The 21,413-nt window shown below is 41.2% G+C and overlaps 1 protein-coding gene and 1 long non-coding RNA gene across 4 annotated transcripts; both read left to right on the top strand.

The window, feature by feature from the left end:
• Window positions 1-304: 304 nt before the first annotated feature.
• Window positions 305-4,878, top strand: LOC124131693. Of its 2 annotated transcripts, XR_007220238.1 has the most exons (4): window positions 322-492; window positions 881-948; window positions 1,804-4,026; window positions 4,559-4,878. It is a non-coding gene; the product is annotated as an uncharacterized LOC124131693 (long non-coding RNA). The 2 variants fall into 2 exon arrangements; XR_007220237.1 differs by having other exon boundaries at window positions 305-492; window positions 1,804-4,878.
• Window positions 4,879-8,642: 3,764 nt separating this feature from the next.
• Window positions 8,643-19,972, top strand: LOC124131690 (chymotrypsin-like serine proteinase). Of its 2 annotated transcripts, XM_046495142.1 has the most exons (7): window positions 8,662-8,717; window positions 9,664-9,792; window positions 13,987-14,164; window positions 14,766-14,859; window positions 15,667-15,835; window positions 18,373-18,509; window positions 19,735-19,972. In XM_046495142.1, exons 2-7 carry the CDS (start codon window positions 9,744-9,746, stop codon window positions 19,870-19,872), a joined length of 765 nt encoding a protein of 254 aa, XP_046351098.1. In that variant the 5' UTR covers window positions 8,662-8,717; window positions 9,664-9,743; the 3' UTR covers window positions 19,873-19,972. The 2 variants fall into 2 exon arrangements, with proteins under 2 accessions (XP_046351099.1, XP_046351098.1); XM_046495143.2 differs by lacking the exon at window positions 9,664-9,792 and having other exon boundaries at window positions 8,643-8,717.
• The last annotated feature ends 1,441 nt before the right edge of the window (window positions 19,973-21,413 follow it).

Below are 21,413 nucleotides of genomic sequence, written 5' to 3'. Positions count from 1 at the left end.
GCCTGTCGCTGGATTGTAGCCATCCACACTGTACCTATGTTTACCCTCTCCACAGGTGAACTCTTTTTCACCTCCATTCCTGGCGTGCTGGAGCTGCAGATCGGGGTCGGTCTCCATGAGATAACTTAACCAGTGCGATCGCAGCACCCATTGACCTTGAACTTTGAACCGTTATTTAGCACTCATGTAACACTCATATTATGACACAAGCATTCAAACACCCGGTTCCAACATTTAGAACTATGAAATAGTTCAAGAGATCGAGACTACAACTATCAACAGTGTCATAACATGTTTACATTCCAATAACCTGTTATGACATTTCCAACAACCTGTAATGCATTGTGGTATACATCACGTGCTGTTTACGTACGTGCTATTATTAGAGTGCTACTTCAGTCCATCTTACTGTATGTATGTGAGTGCTATGTAAAACAGTGCTATCAGTTGGCTGCTAGCACAGAACATCCCAGTAGAATGGAGAACATAATAGTAAGTACATTTTATATATTTTATTCATTCATATCATATTAAATACATAATGGTGCACACCTTCGGTCACAATGACATAACCATGAGTTATGTTGACTTACTGCACCTATAATGAAAACATGCATATTCACATTAACGGCTACTATACAATGTGCACACCTTCAGTCAAAAATCATAACCACAGGTCATGTTGAATTACTGCACTGCCATTTCACATGCATACATAACAAACATCAATTTCAAATAGGGTATTTTGACAACTTTGACAACATGTCAATCACATACATATTTTCATTGTCACGTCTGAGTAAATAATGAAGTCTCCGTATTAACTGAATGGGGTCAATTGCATTAACCACTTTGCCTGTCACTTTATTTTCACATAAAGCCCATCCATCATAGTCCCAGCACAATACTTCATGGATCCGGGAATTGAACACTTCATCCCCATTCCAGGTAAGTACTTCTGAATCATACATCTGTAATTATTTAAGATTACCTTTAAAATATTTGTGACACTTAGTACACAATCTATGACCCTTAGGGGGTATAGTTGCACACCAATCACATCTCACGTCATCATCCGTATCAACAGGAGTTACTTTGGTTTCTTGAATCACTCTGACAGGAGGGTATCTACACACTATCTTGAGACCATATCTTTCAACAATATCAGGATGCATAACCATGAACTTTTTCTTGTATTTAACAGACCATGACTCCCACTTTCTTTCAATTCTATTGGGTTCTCGTGGACGTTCAACTGTCTGATATCTAGGAGTGTCATCCTTATTATCACACCAGGGAACATAGTACTTTTCAGAATGCTGGGCAATTTCAGTCGTTCTATCGAGGTACTTGCTAGGAGCTGCACTCACTTTAGAGGTCATAGTCTGGTGGAATGTAGTCTCTGAAATGAATAGAATCCAAATATTCTAATGTCGCATTGACATCTGCATCTGGGTCAAATTGGAAGTTATCTGCCCCTGGGTTCTGAATAACACCTGAAGGATCTACGTCTGTAAACATTTCCCTATGTATGGGTTCTCTATGTTCCCTAGCATGTTCTGCACAACAATTTGCTTCCATAGCCAAAAGTATTCTCTTCTTGGGATGACATGACATGGGATATTGATATACCATTGCATTCATAAATACACATAACACATCAACAATACAGTCATCTATAACACATTGTTCTAATGGGTCTAAGAATTTAACAGGTCCATAATTGGATAAGATGCTACTGGTACACAAATGCATATTGCTCTTAATCATACGACCATCAGCTAATCCTATTTCCCGTTCCAGAATGTGTGTGCAATCAATGCCATTGGGGTCAACTGGTAAGTATGATTCAATGTGTGTCCAGTCCCCCTCGGTGAGTCACTGAACCATTACGGCATCCTGTGACTCCCACTTAGGAATTTGTTCAACCTCGTTATTGTCTACTAGGTCAAACCAGTCATGCCATGTCTCTGGTTGGTAGCCTTGAGGTGAAAGAATGGCGATGGTATCGGGTTTCAGATCGTGTTTTCGGATGATTTCATGGTGAACGCAGCGGCTGTCATCACCTCTACAAAGGGATCCATGCGAACCGTCCTGATGGCGTTCTGTCGGAAGTCAGCGCATCCCCGTCTCAAAATGTTGACATCACTCTGACAGTAGGCTAAGAGTTCTTCTTGCAAGTCAAACAAGGCTCCTTCTTGAACTTTTTGGGTATGCCACTGGAGGGAGGCAGTGCGTTCCGCGGGAGACATGCCATTGGGATCGTACATGACGGCTGGTGGATAGGGACCTCTGTAGGTCTGATTGGCTTCAGTATTGAAAAAGTGTTGAAAATACCCTTTCTTCAGTTCATTCAGTCCAAAGGTCTTTGGAAATGCTTTCAGTGGGTTTAGTATGAAATTCAAACTGTCTTCGAAACACAATCGTCCCAGGGTCACCTGTAAAACCTGTTGTCCATTCCGAATCTTGGTGGGGAGTTTCACCAGATGTGGGTACATGCCCTTCAGGATCAAGTGCAAATCATAGGATCGTGCATTATGTGCCATCACATAAATCAGCTCCTCCTTCTGGACTGTGGTGTTCCTGTTCTTCGTCTTTGTCTTCTCCTTCCCTTTTTCCTCCAACGGGGTGGGCGCGTCCACCTCCATGGCATCCTCCCCCTTGCCCTCCTCCTCCTCCTGGGTTGATGAACGTCGCTGACGTTTTGTGGGTGAATGAGTTGAGAGGACTCCATCCTGTTTTCTTTTGCGTATGTTGCCCTCCTCCTCCTCTTGGTTCTTCTTCCTGGGTTTTTCTGCCAAAGTCGTCACGTGGTGGGGCCTCGAAACATGATCTCGCGGCTGGGACCATAACTTTCTTCTCTCCATGGACAGTGTTTGCACAACTCCTTGCTCGCTTCACCGATGCATCGTCCACATCCTAACTGCACCACGCACAAATTTGGGATGTGCTCCCCCATCTCTTGCATGCATTCAAAATCATAGAAGACGTATTTGATGTTGTCTCGTCGGTTTTGGCTGTAGCATTCTTCCTCTTCCCCCTCTTCCTCCCCTCCACGGAGGGGCGTCATGTAACAGCGATGGTCTGGGGTCTGCACCACAGCCCCTTTGTGGGAGAAGAAGTAATCTTCTTCTTCTCCAAATCGGCCCTTTTAAGGGCCACCCATCTCTCCCGAAAGAATGCTTTTCATCCTTTGCGTTGACTACCCTCTCATCATCCACCCACCAAAAAAAAAAAAAAAAAACCTCTTCCTCCTCCACCTCCTCCCTCCCTCCCTCCTCCTCCCTCCTCCTCCTCCCTCCCACCTTCCCGCCTTCCCGCCCTCTCTTCTCCCACCCTCTTGGATGGGGAGATGGCCCCTCGGAAACGGAAGTGACGTCATCTTGGATGCGCGCGCATGAAACTCAATGCCCTGCGCAGGCCACGTGACCTGATGACGTCATCAGAGGTCACAGAGGTCACGAGACCAAACCGACCAATCAGAAGCCAGGAGCGGTTCCAGCCCGCCGCCACCAACTACTCTCATCATCAATTGTGGAAGGACGACGTCCTGAGGGCGGCGCTTTGAAGTGGTGAGGTTTTGAGTGACCTTCTATGAAGATCAAGGTCACTGGATTGGTCTGTCTTAAGGTACTTTTGCTCCTTTCTGTACTGAGGAAATAATGTGTGAGTATAACATGTTTGTAAGAGCTTACACCTATGTTTTCAACTAAAAATAATTAAACATGTGATTCTCTTAAATTGAGGTCAAGGTCATTACACCAAAAGTGCTTATAACTTTCTGTTTATGGTAGCTAGTGGAATAGCACTTTCTGTTTTGAAGTTTACATTACAACTTTCTTAGTAATGTTGGTGCAGAACTGTTTTTAAGTTGTGATGCATTAAGCTTATGTTATGTTTGGCCTTAACTACAATTAAGTCAGTTTGTGTGTATTCCCATTACAGAGGTGAAGTTATCAAACCAAGAGTGCTTACATTGGCAGCTTGAGGCACACGACTAATTTCTACTGCATTTGGCAACATGAGGTATCCGGGATGAATATAAAACATGTATTGATGAGGTCATCTGTCACTTGAGTAGATGGAAGTTAAAATGGGTCATGAAACACGTTTGTTGTGGTAAAGTTTTCGCTATTCAAGAAAAATTATGATGGGACTAGTTCTGTATTGCATGAAATTTAATATATTTTTTCATATATGTTTTACATGTTTATCCTTGCATCTGTAGGTAGTTGTAGAATAGCATTACTGTTGTAAATATGTAAGCTTAGTGCCATAAGATGGAAATGGATCCCATACACCTGGGAATATTGTAACAATTTAAACCTTTAAAATTATGGTCGCGGTTGTTTGATCAACAGCCATGGCGAGATGAAGTATGAAATGCATGGCTTCGATGCTGTCAGTGCCATTCAAATTGATTAGCAGAGACAGAAAGCATTAACTAAGAGAAACAAAACGCGTTGATGGCAGAAAATCAATGTTACGACAATACTAATTCAACATGTCACCAATTTGTACGTGCTTTCTTGTAACGTTGTCTTTCTTTTTCATTCAGTATGAATCACTTGATCCACCAAGACTTGAACGAGCTGTGAAGGACAAGTAGTTGGTACCTGACAAAGGCCACGGTGGTGAACATTACTTGGACCGGGTACCACCTTGAAAACTCGCAGTTGTGCCCTGAATGATTGTGCACCATCCTCTAAACACTCGAACGTGATGCCACACTTACAATTACTGTGAAAACTACCACTGTAGTTTTTCGCTGGGGACTAGGTGGTTCAATATCATACTTGTGAGGCTGATTTTCATGAACTATAGTGTCACGCCATTTTTCTGTATCAAACCATGTATAATAAAAGAATGAAAAATCAACTCATTGGTTTTCATTGTAGCTTATCGGACATTTGAAGCCATGTGAGAGTATGAAATGATTTGTTGAAAATCTTGATATGATTCCCTAGTCTATCAGGCCAAATGGTTTTCTCTCATTGCAAAATATATTGATTGACCACAGAGCCTAATGTTTCAACACCATCGTGTTGTTTACTACAAAAATGACTGCTGAGCGATATTTTTAAGTACATAGTACAAAGTGGTAAATATTAAATGTCTGGCAGAAATTTATGGAGGTATAAAAAAGATTATTCCAGAAATTTCTGCAGGACAAAACAAATCAGTCAGAATTTTCTTCAGAAATGCATTTGAGCTCATTTGAGGAACATAAACTTTCCAATGTTATTAAGTGTGTTCCTGTAGGCTCGATCCCTTTATGGTCATGTTCGGACTGCTGACCATTCCAAAGTTGTATCGCCTTTCCTTCATGGAAGTTATAACCCAGCGTGTTACATGTAGGTTCATGCGGAGTAAACGTCTGAAGCGGTACAGAACGTAGGAGAACCCAAATGTCAGTAAAATGATAAAATATAAAACCTAGCAAATTCGAAAATTAGGCTACAAAAAATACAGTGCTCTCGCTGTCAGTTGACAATGCATCTGTTTCAAAACTTAAGTCCATTTGTTTGCAAACTACTCTCGCAATGCATTTTGATTTTGATTTTCTAACACAAATGATCACACATATCTTCACACCACGATTAAGTGGTATTCAAGGTGAAATATTCACGTGAAACGTGTGACGCACCACCCGAGAAGGGATGTATCAGGGTGTTTCTGTTCAAATAATGTTTTCTCATCAACTGACCTGACATAAATGATCACAGGTGCTCCATTCATTCAATATTTGGCAAGAAATGGCATATGTTCTCCTCTATGGAAACTCATTGAAACACAAAGAAAGTAGTTCCTGCAGCTTCGTTTTATTGAAAATGTTTCCACTGACGCGTACAGCAAAACTCAGCGTTCTAAATGAGCAAACACCAGAACATGGACAGATCAGAATATTTTAGCGAAGTGACTTACGCTTTGAGGACAAAAGATGCATCAACAGCCACTGTTTTATTCGACTATTTAACGTTATGAAAACATCAATTGAAAAGAGAGGAAGTAAGAAATATAAGGAAACAAAAAGTGAAACATAAAAAGTAGCCAGTTCCTGGGACTACATATCACCAATTCTGAGTCACTCGGGTGAATGAGAGAGCTCAGCTTTATTCCGGACGTAAAATGTTAAAATTGCAGAATAATCAATCAACGTAGTTTAACAATGTGCTGCTGGTTGATAAGTTCGGGAAACATGCGTCTACAGGTAATTGATGGGTGATGACACCAGAAACCCTGGATCTGTCTATGCCTCTGCTTGCTACACAATAATATAAGATATAATTTCCGTCTCTAGCTTGTCAGTTTTTGCTGACTGTGTCGTTAAACAAAATTCAACATAATATACCACACATCACTTCACGTACAAAAGAATAATTGTGGATATCCCATCTTGTGTAAACGGGACAATTATGATAGCTTTTCGTCACAGGGATCACGTTTTACACATGGTTCGTATTATTGACCATAAGAGAGAAATGTTCAGAGGAGATAATGCCGAGATGCCGAGATAATGTTGAGATAATCAACTCTTGTCTATGAATTCATTACATTACCGCTTCCACATGGCTGTCCAAATCGCCAGACATTAACTCCACAGAACATTTGGGCTAGTTAGGACCCAAAGCCTTCTTCAATCCATGCCGGGACGATGCGGATCAGTTTTGGAGTCACGTAGTGGTCTCAATAGCTACCGAGAACAAGGCCCATTTGTAAACTGACATCATCAAATCTTGAACTTTTATTGACTTATTTACAATTACTAACATTCAAACATTCAGGGACCGCCTCCGTGGTCTAATGGTAGAGCGTCCGCCAGGAGAGCTGGAGGTCCGGGGTTCGATCATACCAAAAGACGTTAAAAGATGGTACTTGTTGTTACCCTGTCTAGCGCTCGGCATTAAGGGGCTAAAAGAAAGGACTGGTAGGCTCGGAGTCAGTATACTGTGTCTGAGTGGGGTATTCATGTTAAAACTGCGGCATGGTATCTCAGTGGGCTAGCACTATAAATCGGCATCAGTCCGGACTAGTACAAGCAGCCACACACACACGTGTGCAATATAAGTGCAATAATCTTGGACGCGACGTTAAACCCAATTTCACATCACATCACAAAGAGGCAACTTCTAGCTATGACATACATCAGTTCAATTGCCTTCGATTTTCCAACACCAGTTGAGTCAATTTGCATCTTGACTTCAGTGGCAAGCACGGGTGGTTCAAATGGTTTATCGCCATTGTACAAAACAACTCTGAACTAATTGTATGTAAAGATCTTCTTATTTTTAATATATATATATATATATATATATATATATATATATATATATATATATATATATATATATATATATTATAATATTATTGATCTTTCTATTACAAAAGTCTGCTCAAATGTTCAATTTCTTCATTATGTAAAATGTTATCAACATAAAGTTAGACAAATTATTTCATAACCCTCCAAACATAGTTGTCATAATCAAACATAGTTGTCATAATGAAAATACTACGAAATATTATTGTCACATACACAAGAATACTGTCCGGTACATAATCATTAGTGACTTTCTTTTAATATCAACCACATACAGTATGAAACAAAAGAATTTCTTTCTAAAGTAAAAAGAAACTGAATGCAGCAGTGGTAAAATCTATCCATATTTACAAACCTTGGATATCCTTTGGTAAAACCAAATTTAGAAAATTGTACATTTTTTATAGATTAAATATTCAAAATTGTATACTTTTGGATATATCAAATATACAAAATTGTATATTTTTGGAAATACTAAATTTACAGAATGTTATATTTTTGGAAATACCAAATATACAAAATTGTATAATTTGGATGTTTTGGAAATTTTCTCTTGAGGTTCCCACACCTGGTGGTGGATAGTGACACTAAAGGTCATGACGTTTCAAGTTCGACAGGTCTTCAGTTTGGATGCATACAATTTGTAATTTGTCACAGCCTTTCCCCCACAACCACCAGTTGCGACAAATCCAATCCGGTTATCCAATTAAAAGTTAATAAGTTAATCAGTTTGAACACATGTTTCCCCGGGGATCCATCTGCACTGATCAGAGCCAAAAGTAGTTCGACTTCTTAGGGAATCCATCTACGTGTATATTACAGCGGCCTGTGAACAACAGATAAACTAGTGGTTGATATTATGAACAACGTCCCACGCCATCATCTAATTGGCTATCTTCATATAATCAGCACATGCGCTCAAGTTTTTTTCTTCTTTCACGTGGAATGATGATTTAAACTCGTTCTCCAAAACAACTTAAGCCTATGCTTTGAACGAGCCATGATATACTCAAGACCTTTAAGTATCATAAGAATCTTTTTTAAAGCAGGGGATATTCGTAAATAACAGGGGGAGTTTGACGTCGTACAATGTGTGAAGCCCGTTTCTGGTGTCCCCCGTCGTGATATTGCTGGAATATTGCTAAAAGCAGCGTAAAATCAAACTCACTCACACACATTATTGTTGCCTGCCATGTTCAGATATACCATATACAATTTACTCCAACCAATTAAATCACGGCGTTGTCATGAAACAGCTGTTCATTCCTGGCGAATCAAAAAACGCCGCGAAACCGACGGCAGTATACATAGTGCAGTTGTGATTTGTGAACCCTCAAAGCTTAGCTGAGTGAGACAAGGATGTGGTGTATCCGCCTGTTCACCCTTTTAAGCGTTGCGGGTGAGTGTGTTCATTCATCTTCGTTCATATGTTCGTTGTGTACATTGTCATTCCTGCATTCTGATTTGTTGAATTGGTTTTAATATGCAATACATATTCCATCTACGCAGTATATATATATATATATATATACTCCAATGGGGATAAATATTCCCTCGTTTCGGGTTTAAATGTATGCTTTAATAACCTCCATTGGCCGCTGTTAAAGTGACTTTCACCTAGCCTCAGATGGGATCTTATATGTATCCTGTGGTAGAAAGATGTGATGATTCTTTTGGGTGATTATTTGTTGATTGTGTGTTTATTTATGCACGTGCAATATCACTTGGATTATTGTTAATTCTTTTAAATAATTTTGATACGCTCTTTCTGTCTGCACTGCCTGGGCACCAACATCGCCAACCATACCTGTTGATTTTGTTTAGGTGTTACCTAGACTCATTCTCATTCAAATCAGATCTAAGTTCTCGCTGCCGCTAAACAAGGATCTGAGGACATCCCGTAATGGGTCACGTCAGAACGACCTATCGCAAACTTTGACCGACCACTGAAATTGACTAACAAGAAGTCGACATCAGCCAAATAGAAAGCAGCTTTCTCGAGCTTTACGACACTCGTTTCAATCTGGCGACTTCCATTTCAGACTACGCTTGAAAAATAAGTTGACACAGTTCTCGATTAAAATTTTGAAAACTGAACAAACGAACATTCTGGAATGTCTAATAAATGGTTGAGATTGTATGGCAGGGCTTCACACGTATTGTGCACCGCCTCCTCCGTTCAAATGTTTATCCTACGGAAGCAAGAGATAGACGATTACATTGACAGAATCAGTCGTATGGGCCGTAACCGACGCGTTTCAATTCACATGTATATATTCCTAACGTTGTATGGAGTAAAGCTATCACGAGGTCAATAAGGTAAACACTATTTCAATACAAAACAGAGCTCTTCATGCCAAAAGACTGATTACAAGAAGAATCATCAGGAGATGACATATCGCCCCCGTTCTGGTGCTGTTCAGAAATGGAGTTTTGCTACTTTCACCTCACTTTTGGTTCATTGATACCATCAGGTCAGTGGTGTTACAAATTAATGTTGTTCAGTATTTTTCAATAACACAAATCATCAAAAGGCACCACTAGACTGATCTGTGCAGCAAGTTTCCAGCTTGTCATGAAAACAAAACAAAAATAACTCAAATAAATAAATATCCGAACACCAAAAAGAACCAGTTCACTACTAGAATGATCTGTATAGCAAGTTTCGACAAGAAATATTCAACGGTTTAGGAGTTGTGCTCCGGTAACGGACAAGAGTCATCCAAAGATGACAAATCCCCCGGCCCCTACAATAGCAAATGGCACCACTTCATCTCCTGGTTAATACATGTACCATGTTGGTATGAAAATGAAAAAACTTTCACGATTTTTTTATGTCTGCTCCGGAAAACGACAAACAGAGGGACTGACATGCTAATCACTTTATACACGTAGTTCTTGCTTGCAAATTATTCAAAACATTAATGTGAATCAAGATGTTGACGGTGTTAAACCTTTTTAAAATGTATGTAAGCAAATGTGCATGCATGGCAATTGACAGTCAGATGTGATGCAACCAAATCTTGCATTTTTCTAAATTTAAACATATTGATTGTGAAGTTTGTTTGTCTGTTCGTTTGTTGTTTAACGCCGCACTCAGCACTATTCCAGCTATATGACGACGGTCTGTAAATAATCGAGTCTGGACTAGACAATCCAGTGATTGGCATCATAAGCATCGATCCACGCAATTGGTATACGGTGACATGCATCAACCAAGTCAGAGAGTCTGACCACCCGATCCTGTTAGTCACCTCTTATGACAACCCTCTTACGACAAGCATGGGTATTGAATACCTATTCTAGCCCCGATCTTCACGGGTCAGATTCTAATGTATTAAGATTTACGAAGATATTATTAATTTATTATTATTGTTGTTGTTGTTGTTAAAATACCCATCTATAGAACTGCATTGACAAACGTTAGATATAATGGCAGTTAGATGGTTGGTTGGTTTGTTGTTTAAAGCCGCACTCAGCAATATTCCAGCTATATGACGGCGGTGTGTAAATAATCGAGTCTGGACCAGACAATCCAGTAATTGATATCATGAGCATCGATCCACGCAATTGGGATCGATGACATGTATCAACCAAGTCAGCGAGCCTGACCACCCGATCCCGTTAGTCGCCTTTTACGACAAGCATAGTCGCCTTTTACGACAAGCATAGTCACCTTTTACGGCAAGCATGGGTTGCTGAAGACCTATTCTACCCCGGAATCTTCACGGGTCGGCAGTTAGATGGGGAAAAGGTAGAACATTTAGGAATTGTAAGAAACACAAGACCTGAATTAATGTCTATCCATTTTAGTATATATGGTTTACATGTGACGTCTCTTAATTTGTTTTTACTTGTTGAGTTTTAACAAAGATGATTCCATTTCATGGGGCAGATCAGCATCTAGACTCACACAAGTCTTAGTTTAAATAATAATTCCAAGATTATAGAAATAATACGTAGACCGGCATACTGTCAGCTGATCTGAACATGGCCAATATAAGGATAGAATGACTATAGATACATCCATAGATATACCATTCAGTACAGACTTGGAGCAAGGCTAATCAGCACCATGAGGCTAGAGTTCAGCTGTTTGTTTATATACTAGACACATTAAGAAACTGTGCACGGAGAAAATTTAGATATAAGGGCACACCGTCCATATATGAAATATAGGTTTGAACACAGCAATTATTGGAGACATTCAAACGCTCATGCACGTGCCATGCGATATGACGTCATTGATGGGGGCCTATGGACGTGCATTGTATTACTGCACGTGCATCCTGTGCAGCTGTTCACAGCATGTGCAACTCAAAATTCGCTGTCACTTTGGAAAGCATGATCTGTGGTCATTCAAAAATTCAAAACTTCTCAAGCATATCACAAGCAAATCATGCCAAGATTGACAGCTGCACAGCGTCATGAAGCCATTGGAATGATCCGAGCGGGAATGAGGCAACCACAGGTGGCAACACATTTCCAATGCCATCGGCATTGGTGAGGCGTTATCAGAACACAAATGACGTTGCCGACCACGCACGTTCAGGACGTCCCCGAGTGACGACGCCAAGACAGGACAGATGGATTCGAGTTACACATCTCCGACACAGGTTCCAAACGGCAGTAACGACGTCCTAGACAATTCCTCGACTGCGCCGTATCCATCCCAACACTGTCAGGAATCGTTTACGTCAGTACGGGATTCGACCACGACGCCCTGCCATACGTCCCATCCTGACACACCGTCATCGAGTCAACCGTCTAAGATGGTGTCGAAATATATGTTCGCCAACCTCGAATATGGTGGAGAAATGTTGTCTTTACAGATGAATCGAGGTTCAACATTTCCCACAGTGACGGGCACCAACGTGTCTACCGGCGTTTGGGAGAACGATATGCACGCAACTGTATTGTGGAGAGGAATCGTTTTGGAGGTGGCTCTGTGATGATTTGGGGTGGGATAACAGCACGGCACCGAACCCCTTTGGTGGTTGTTCAGGGCAATCTCACCGGTGTTGGCTACAGAGATCAGATTCTGAGCCCTGTGGTCATTCCTTTCCTGCAACGTCATGTTGACATTTCAACAGGACAACGCTCGTCCTCACACGGCTAGGGTCGCAATGGATTTCCTTCACCATAACAATGTCATGTTACTGCCATGGCCTGCAGTTTCTCCAGATCTCTCCCCAATAGAGCATGTGTGGGATGAAATGGAGCGCCGTCTGCGTCGTCTTCCACATCCTCCAGATAACGTCCGTGACTTGGCACAGGATTTGAGGAGGATATGGCAGGCCATTCCCCAGGCCTTCCATGCCCATTTGGTGGACTCCATGCGTCGCCGATGCACTGCTGTGATTCACGCACAGGGTGGTAATACGCGTTATTGACTTTGTGACTTTGTCGTATGACCCCCTACTCCATTTTGATCTTACGTCATCGTAACAGATGTTGTTCAAGTCCCGTTGACATTTTCTTATGGTCAGATCATTCAGCTGCTACAGCGTCTGCATCATTTTGTTCTTGCTGTGTTGTATTTCAATCCAGAATATATTTTCTCCGTGCACAGTTTCTTTATGTGGCTAGTATAGTAAGATGAGACCGGTGAATTGGGGAGTGGACATTGGCTGACCATGGGCTAGTGACTGCTGATGAACTGATGACAGTTTTATAACTAACCAAGATCCTTTTGGATAGCAGCATTCCTTGCGAAATGCACAGGAGTATAATGGGATGTCCTCCGAGCTTTTTTGGCTATAGCGAAAATTAAGATCTGATTTTAATGAGATTGCTCCCAGACTGTGCAGCCAGGATTTGCACCCTGTAACATTTTACTTCAATACACTATCATTACTGTCTTTTTGTGTTGTGTCATCTTTGACTGGAGTGGTTCGCACCGTTAGCATCCCTTTCCGTGAGACGAAATTGTTACGTAACTGTGGTAATTGAACAGGTGTTTACAGATAAACTATTGCAGATAACACATGTGTTCGTTGTCGAATGTAATTTGAAGTATTGACTGTGTAACTTTCGTAAAACCTCACGCAAAATGAAACAGGTCTTTGACTTTAACATTTTGGGTACCATTGCTGTTACTCGCACTCAAAATCAAGCTGACCTCTTCACAAGAATTCCATAGGACGGAGACCCCCGCCCCTTTCCCTTGACGCCATCAGCACATTGTTGTTAGCTTCTGATAATGCGATGATGGATGGGCTATCTTTTTGCCAATGGGTATAACATTGGCCGCAGGTAGACTTGAACACATATCACCAACTACTGTAGGTGTCACTTTGTCCACCATCTAGGGAGATACCAATGGGTGATTGTGTTATTTTAAGTATACGGGAGTGCATGTGTAGGACTACAGACCCTGATACAAACATATATCAAATACAGCCCATGCAAGTCTATAATGTTTGGCAAGTCTAGATTCTGAAAATGAAGAGAGTCACTGGGCTCCCTTTTATTATATTTTTTATTAAGATAACTGAACAACTGTTTTTTTCTGTACGATATGTTCATTTCAGAGATTAGATGTTAGTCTAGTGTAGGACCTACATGTAAGCTGACAAACACCGGCTTATAAGTTGTTCACTACGGACAATAAGCTTCAAGACGATGTACAATTGGTACCAATTGAAAGAATATTTGTTCCGTTTTAGTCATATGCACAGGTTACATACAGAAAAGGATCCTTGGTGGGTCCAGCGCCAGCTCTGCTGAGTTTCCGTATGCGGGAAGTTTACAGAAGTTGGTAAATGGTGAATGGATCCACATTTGCGGTTGCACACCATATTCCACAACAAAGGCATTGACTGCAGCACACTGCTTAGACGATGAGTAGGTGTAGATAAGACTCTCAAGATTTTACCTAATGAGCAAGAATTATAGCAGACATTGATACTTCAAACTTTCATTCAAACTTGAACAAACGGAAAATTAATAAGATTCAAGAAATTATGTTAAAATATCTTTTTTTCTCGGATTTCGCAAAGCAAAGAACGCCGAAAGATGACAGGATAATTATTATAATAATTAGTTCAATAGTTTTTCAGGCATCATGATGAGGCCACCCTGTAATGACTATTCGGCGGCTCTATAACTTGGGATTCTGTGTCAAGATTAGATATGTTTGCTGCAGCTGCAAAACCAGATATTCTTTTATTTAAAACTAAGAGTCTCAATATTTTATAAAACAAAACAACGATTAATTTTTGTTGCAGGCAACTGCTACACTATAAAAGGTTTTTATTTCGATAAAAGTCGGCCAGTCTCATCCTAATTTTTCAGTAATCTACTCATATAGTTTGCACAACTTTTTTGCCTTTTATGCCCATTTGATTTTGTATAGGCAGATATTCGAGACTGGTTGTTCTCAGGCGTTGACGTTTTATATGTACTGTGAAGATACTATTAACTAGGATTATGCTTTTCTTCCCAGCGACCCATCTGTCTACAGAGGAGTATTCGGAACAGTGGATATCGCAAACAACGAAGGGTCCGTTCAGATTTCGGCATTGACATCATTTACCCGGGTAAATTATTTACAATCTTATAATCTTCAATATAACAGGTGTAATTGTGGATATACGTGTACAATGGATATACATCTTTCTCTGTGTTGTGCATCTTCAATATGGGATAATGCTTGAAACTGTTTTAGGAACATTTAGGAAAGAGACAACGTTTATCTTAAGGTAAACTCATGGTTAATTATAACATATTTTCATAAAGCGAGAAGACCTTGTATCACTCAGAGGCGAACGAACAGGATCGTGTTCGTATTTATCCGATCATGGTTTTGATGTGGTCTCTCTGTGTCTTTACAATGAAACCAAAGGTTTTCTGGTGGTTATTTGGGCCGAAAATGGACACCATAGAATTCCGTAAAACGTTTCCTTTTCCTTAGCGAAATCAATCCTCTCTCCAATCATAGATCTACGGTAGTTAGGATTACCCCCCAAGAGTTTGTATACGCCAAAATAGCATCGGTATTGTGCTTGTTATGTTCACAATTAGTGTGAGTCTGTAGAGTAACTTAGACCTTAATATTGTTTACAATTATCAATTCTCAGTCACCACATTTAAACCCGGATTGAAATGTTAATTTGTGAAGTAGGAATACGTAATGGTCTAATTTTGAAACAAATATTAAAATTTAGTCTCTTCCCACAAAGCCTCTAAATCTGTGTTCATGGAGTAGTTATGACAGACCCCATTCTAGCTTCCTCGCAATGTAATGTTGAATAATGGTTGAAAAGGAAAGTCATTAAAAGAAGTAATGAATCTAGATGTGTTGTCTTTGGGAAGGACGTTGTTACTTGTGTATTTCTTGTCCACAGCATCCTTCCTTCTCGGATTCAGTTGGCCTTCCCAGTGATATTGCAGTTTTGCGCCTTCAAACATCCCTCGACACATCAAGTCCGAATGTTGGGACATTCTTTTTGTCTTCCAGTTCCCCCAACTTAACCAACACAGACTGCACGGTCCTTGGATGGGGTGCATTGTCAAGTAAGACCATTCATAATATGCATCCAATGATGGTGGTGATATGGTTGTTAAGGCGCCACAATACGCCGTGCATGGGAGGGCCGAAAAGTATTGTCGTGGGTTCAAATTCCAGATACCAGGCGCTGTGAAACTCACTCACACCCTTCATTATATCCACTCACTCACTCACTCACTCACAGACCCGTGAAGATCCGGGGTAGAATAGGTCTTCAGCAACCCATGCTTGCCGTAAAAGGCGACTATGCTTGTCGTAGGAGGCGACGTACGGGATCGGGTGGTCCGGCTCGCTGACTTGGTTGATACATGTCATCGATCCCAATTGCGTGGATCGATGCTCGTGATATTAATCAGACTCCATTATTTACAGACCGCCGTCATATAGCTGGAATATTGCTGAGTGCGGCGTCAAACAACAAACAAACACAGTCACACACACACACATACAGTCACACACAGTCACACACGTGCATGCATGTCGCTATGTAAATACGTCAATATTGCATGAAGACATGTTTAAAAAACAAATGTTCCTTGTTAAAATGCTAACAAACAGCATGTGACCTATAATCACTCAGATCACCCGTCATGATGAGGGTATGTGACCAATACTGAAATGTCAACAAATCTCGAAAAACAAATTCATTGTTGAACGAAAACTGTCAGTAGCATGTATGTGATCCACGTGATGCGTTCACAGCCTGACACCGTATCATGCTCCCAAAAAGTGTCTGCCAAGGGATGATTGTTTCACTCGCCGGAAGGACAGGGCGTCGTGAGGGGGCGATCGGCAGCTTCTTCCACATGTGTTCGATTGGGTTGAGGTCTGGTGGCCGGGCTGGCCATGCCATGCGGACATTGGTCTCCTGCTCTACGTTTGCATCAACGACCCCAGCACGATGAGGTCGTGCGTTATCGTTCACGAGCATAAGGTGCGGTCCGATTACACCAGCTTACGGTCTCACATACACATCCAGAATATCATCCATGTACCACACACCTGCCATCGTCCCCCACTGTAGGACATGGACATTGGTTCTTCCAGCTCTACTGATCCCATCCCAAACCATGACTAAGCCCACACCATAGCGGTCATGTTCGGCTACGTTGGAATCCTGAAATCTTTGTCTACGCCACACTCGGGCAAGATGATCTTTAAAGTTCAGATATTAACTCGATTCATTAGTGAAAAATACTGGATCCATGTCCTGGTCTATCCAATCGTCATCCCAATCCAAACGTGCCTGCCTGTGATGTCGGGTCAGTGATATTCAAATGCAAGCCCTTTGTGACCGGAGACCAGGAACAAGGAGACGATTACGCCCTGTCTGAGTAGAAACGTTAAAGCCACGGGCGTTTCGCAGGTCATTTCTGAGTGTGGTGGCCGTCATGAAGTGATGATTCACCACCCTAATTCTTCTGTCGTCTTACGCCTTCTTAGACGCTGAGGGGGCATAATAAGTGCATTAAACTGTTGCAGTCCTCTTTACCAATTGTTGTTGTGCTCTCTGGTGATGATGTCCACCGATTCTGTCACGATAAATCCAAACACAGGTTTCAAGCATCTCGTACACATCACTACATGCCTCTTTCCGTATAACTACCAATTCATTGTGTACCGGGCAATTTCAATCCTTATTTGTTGGGTGATTATCATCAACTTGATTCTCAGCAAACATTAAGCAGTATATATGTTCGATGCAGATTTGTTTATCATCAACTTGATCCTTAGCATTATCATCAACTTGAACCTGACCAAACATTAAATAGTATATGTTCAATGCCATATTAGGATTTTCTTTGTTTGTTGTTTAACGCCGCACTCAGCAATATTCCGGCTATATGAAGGCGGTCTGTAAATAATCGAGTCTTGACCAGACAATCCAGTGATTGACATCATGAGCATCGATCCACGCAATTGGGATACGATGACATGCATCAACCAAGTCAGCGAGCCTGACCACCCGATACCGTTAGTCGCCTCTTACGACAAGCATAGTCGGCTTTTACGGCAAGCATGGGTTGCTGAAGACCTATTTCTAATCCGGATCTTCACGGGTCCCATGTTATGGTTGATACAGAAGTACGCTATATTTTTGCAAAATGGCCTATAGTTGCGTCAGTTTTACTTGTTTAAACTGCACGTTCAGAATGGCCATCGACATTTTTGCTCAAAATAAAATGCAACAACAATAGCGTGACGTCATCATAATGGTTTAAAACTGGTGTGACTTCCAGTAGTTCAAGCAATTGTGATTTATATTAATCAAACCCAAATTTGTCTTCCAACTCAGATGTTAGGATGCATCACAACCCAGCTGTTTATTATGTCCCTAATTACACAGAGAGTGTATCAATCCGACACAAGCTACCCACTACGATGTATAGACATCGACCGGAAATAGGCACCGAGAACAGTGCCTTTTTAATCTAGGACCGAGGATTTATATGAAAACCTTATTCATCTTCAAAGTATCAAGGCCAATTACACAGAATGCAGCAAGCGAAGCTCTGTGTTTTATTAATAACCTTCACTTCAGATGGGATGTTCCCTGACGTTCTTCAGAAGAAGACGGTGACGATAACCAGCGAGATGTCCTGCAATGACGACTGGTCAGTGCTTGGTTTGACCATCGGCGGTGACAAACTGTGTGCAACAGATGAAGGCTTCTCTGAGGTAATGTACGATACGAAAACTAAATACCGGGTTCACTCATTCTTAAAATGCATATACATTACAGTCACAGTGTAATCCCCCACTCACTCACTATTCTTATATACTAATCGAGTTAAATAACATCCCCAACTGGAAGTGAAAAAATCGGGTATTCTTTAACCTCTTTTGAAGTATAATTGGTCGCGCGTCGTGTTGATAGAGGAATCCTCTTTGCAGCTCTCCGGTAGTTTAACGTTAATGTCCCCTCGGGATTACAAATGCTAAACTGATAGGTCGTGATATACTGAGTGAGTGAGTGAGACTGGTTTAACGCTGCTGTGAACAGCAGCTCTGAAGTTTAGTGAGAAGACAATTTGTGAAATACTGGACTTCCTTGCAGATTGCATATATGTGAAATTAGGTGCGCTAGGACATTTAGGTAAGAAATATGCATTCCCACTGGCAACACTTGTGCTGCCCTCCTTGCTGATCTGGTTCGTTTTCAGTGATCCATTCATAACATTTTCACCGCTATTTTGACTTTGAGGCCTTATGGAATATGTTTTAGCTTATAATAGAGACTGGTTATTCAATGGCATCGCCGTATTACTTTTAATGCATATGAATGGTTATGCTCGGATTGGCAAACCCCAAAAACATGGGAATTTGGTCAAGAAGTTTTAAATAAAGCTTCGGATATATCGATGATCTGATATTGTTCAATAATAGTCAAACTGCCAATTGTCTTTCACTGATTCACACACCTTAACTAGAAATAAATGAGACCAGTGAAATCCGCCTCGTCTCTTTCATATTAAATTAGATCTATACACAAAGAATCAGAGTGACAAAACTGTCCTCATTATTGTGTGACAATAGTCAAGTTGTGTGGGTTGGTCGTGTACAGTGGTACCCCTGCTAAGTGAGCTGATTCTCGCTTTGTAATATCTGTATGTGCGTATGTTTATTGTGTATGTGTGTGTGTATGTATGTGTATGTGTATGTGTATGAATGTATGTGCGTGGGTGCGTGTGTGCGTGCATGCATCATGTATGTATGTATGTATGCACTTGACACCTGCTATCTCACTTCGTTTATTCATCATACTGAACTAGACAGGCCGTGTTGATACAGGACATGGTTGTGGCGGTGATGCCCAGTTATTTAATGCCCTGCTAAGGAAATCAATGTCCGATATTTAGAACCGATCCATCATTTACATACTGATATATATGATCTGTTTCAGAGAGACAGCGGCGGACCATTGGTTTGTGGGGCAGGATTAGCTGGTCTGGCTTCCTTTGGTGGGTCATGTGCCGCCAAGGTTCTTCCAAATGTCTTCACAAATATAGGTTTCTTTTTCAGTTGGATACAAGGTCAATAAAAATCTATGTATAATCCTATTTATATTCTTTTTTGGTTGGACAACCAGAGGATTCAATATTAAACACGATTCACAAATAAAATATCTGATTTTAAGCATGGTTCACTGTGTCTTGATTTATTCACGACGATGCGGCGTTTAACAACATTTACTCACTCGCTCTAATGACTCTCTTTAATCATCTAATCAGACAATTGAAATTTTAATTCTAGCTGAAGTAGCATGACAATTCCTCAGACAATGTAACTGAAATTATTTTGGCTGCACTGAAATAGCATGGAAAATCTATAGCTTCTCTGACCTGTCGAAATGGGTGTGGAACGATATGTCCTTCAAATATACACCTTTATGATGGTGCTGCAGGGAATACCGTAAGCTCTTCCCTAATTACTCCACTGTCCTCAGTCTTCACGCAGAGAGGTACCCTATCGCATTAAAGGTCTGATTTTAATAAGATTGCACCTCATTTTCATTAACGTAATCATGATTATTCAAAAGTGAAAGAAGCGTCCAACAAATGTCCAACAAATGTCCAACAGCTACCTGATGCTCCTGTGTGGTTTCAATTCAAGCGTGGTTACAGCTTTTTTTCTTTGTTTGTTTGTTTGTTTGTTGTTTAACGCCGCACTTAACAGTATTCCAGCTAGATGAAGGCGGTCTTTAAATAATCGTGTCTGGACCAAACAACCCAGTGATTGACATCATGAGCATCGATCCCCGCAATTGGGAACCAAGTCAGCGAGCCTGACCACCCCATCCCGCTAGTCGCCACTTACGACAAGCATAGTCGGCTTTTACGGCAAACATGGGTTGCTGAAGACCTATTCTACCCCGGATCTTCACGGGTAACAATATTCAGTGAGACATATTGATTAATATGGACTCGTTACTTGGTTCATACATTTCATCGTATCCCAGTTACGTAGATAGGTGCTCACTGGATTTTCTAGACCACACTCGATTATTTGTTTGTTTGTTGTTTAACACCGCTCTCAGCAATATTCCACCTGTATGACGGCGGTCTGTAACTAATCGTGTCTGGACCAGACTATCCAGTGATTGCCATCATGACCATCGATCCACGAAATTGGGTTGTTTGGTTGGTTGGTTGGTTGGTTGGTTGTTTAACGCCGCACTCAGCAATATTCCAGCTATATGACGACGGTCTGTAAATAATCGAGCCTGGACAAAACAACCCAGTGATTGACATCATGAGCATCGATCTCTGCAATTGGGATACGATGACATGCATCAACCAAGTCAGCGAGCCTGACCACCCGATCCCGTTAGTCGCCTCTTACGACAAGCATAGTCGGCTTTTACGGCAAACAAGGGTTGCTGAAGACCTATTCTACCCCGGATCTTCACGGTTAACAATATTCAGTGAGACATATGGAATAATCTGGAATCCCACGGGTGTGTGAACATAGTGACATTTTTCCATACCCTCCACTCTTTAATCCGTCCCCAATAAAGTCCTCGGCGAGAAGTGGTCTTCAGCGACCCTTGCTGTAAGTAAAAGGTGACTAACGGGATCGAGT

Source organism: Haliotis rufescens, unplaced genomic scaffold (assembly GCF_023055435.1).
Source record: "Haliotis rufescens isolate VD_foot unplaced genomic scaffold, xgHalRufe1.0.p SCAF_1, whole genome shotgun sequence".
Taxonomy (NCBI): Eukaryota; Metazoa; Mollusca; class Gastropoda; order Lepetellida; family Haliotidae; genus Haliotis; species Haliotis rufescens.
Note: the sequence above shows the minus strand (reverse complement) of the source record. Positions and strands in the feature narration are given on the sequence as shown.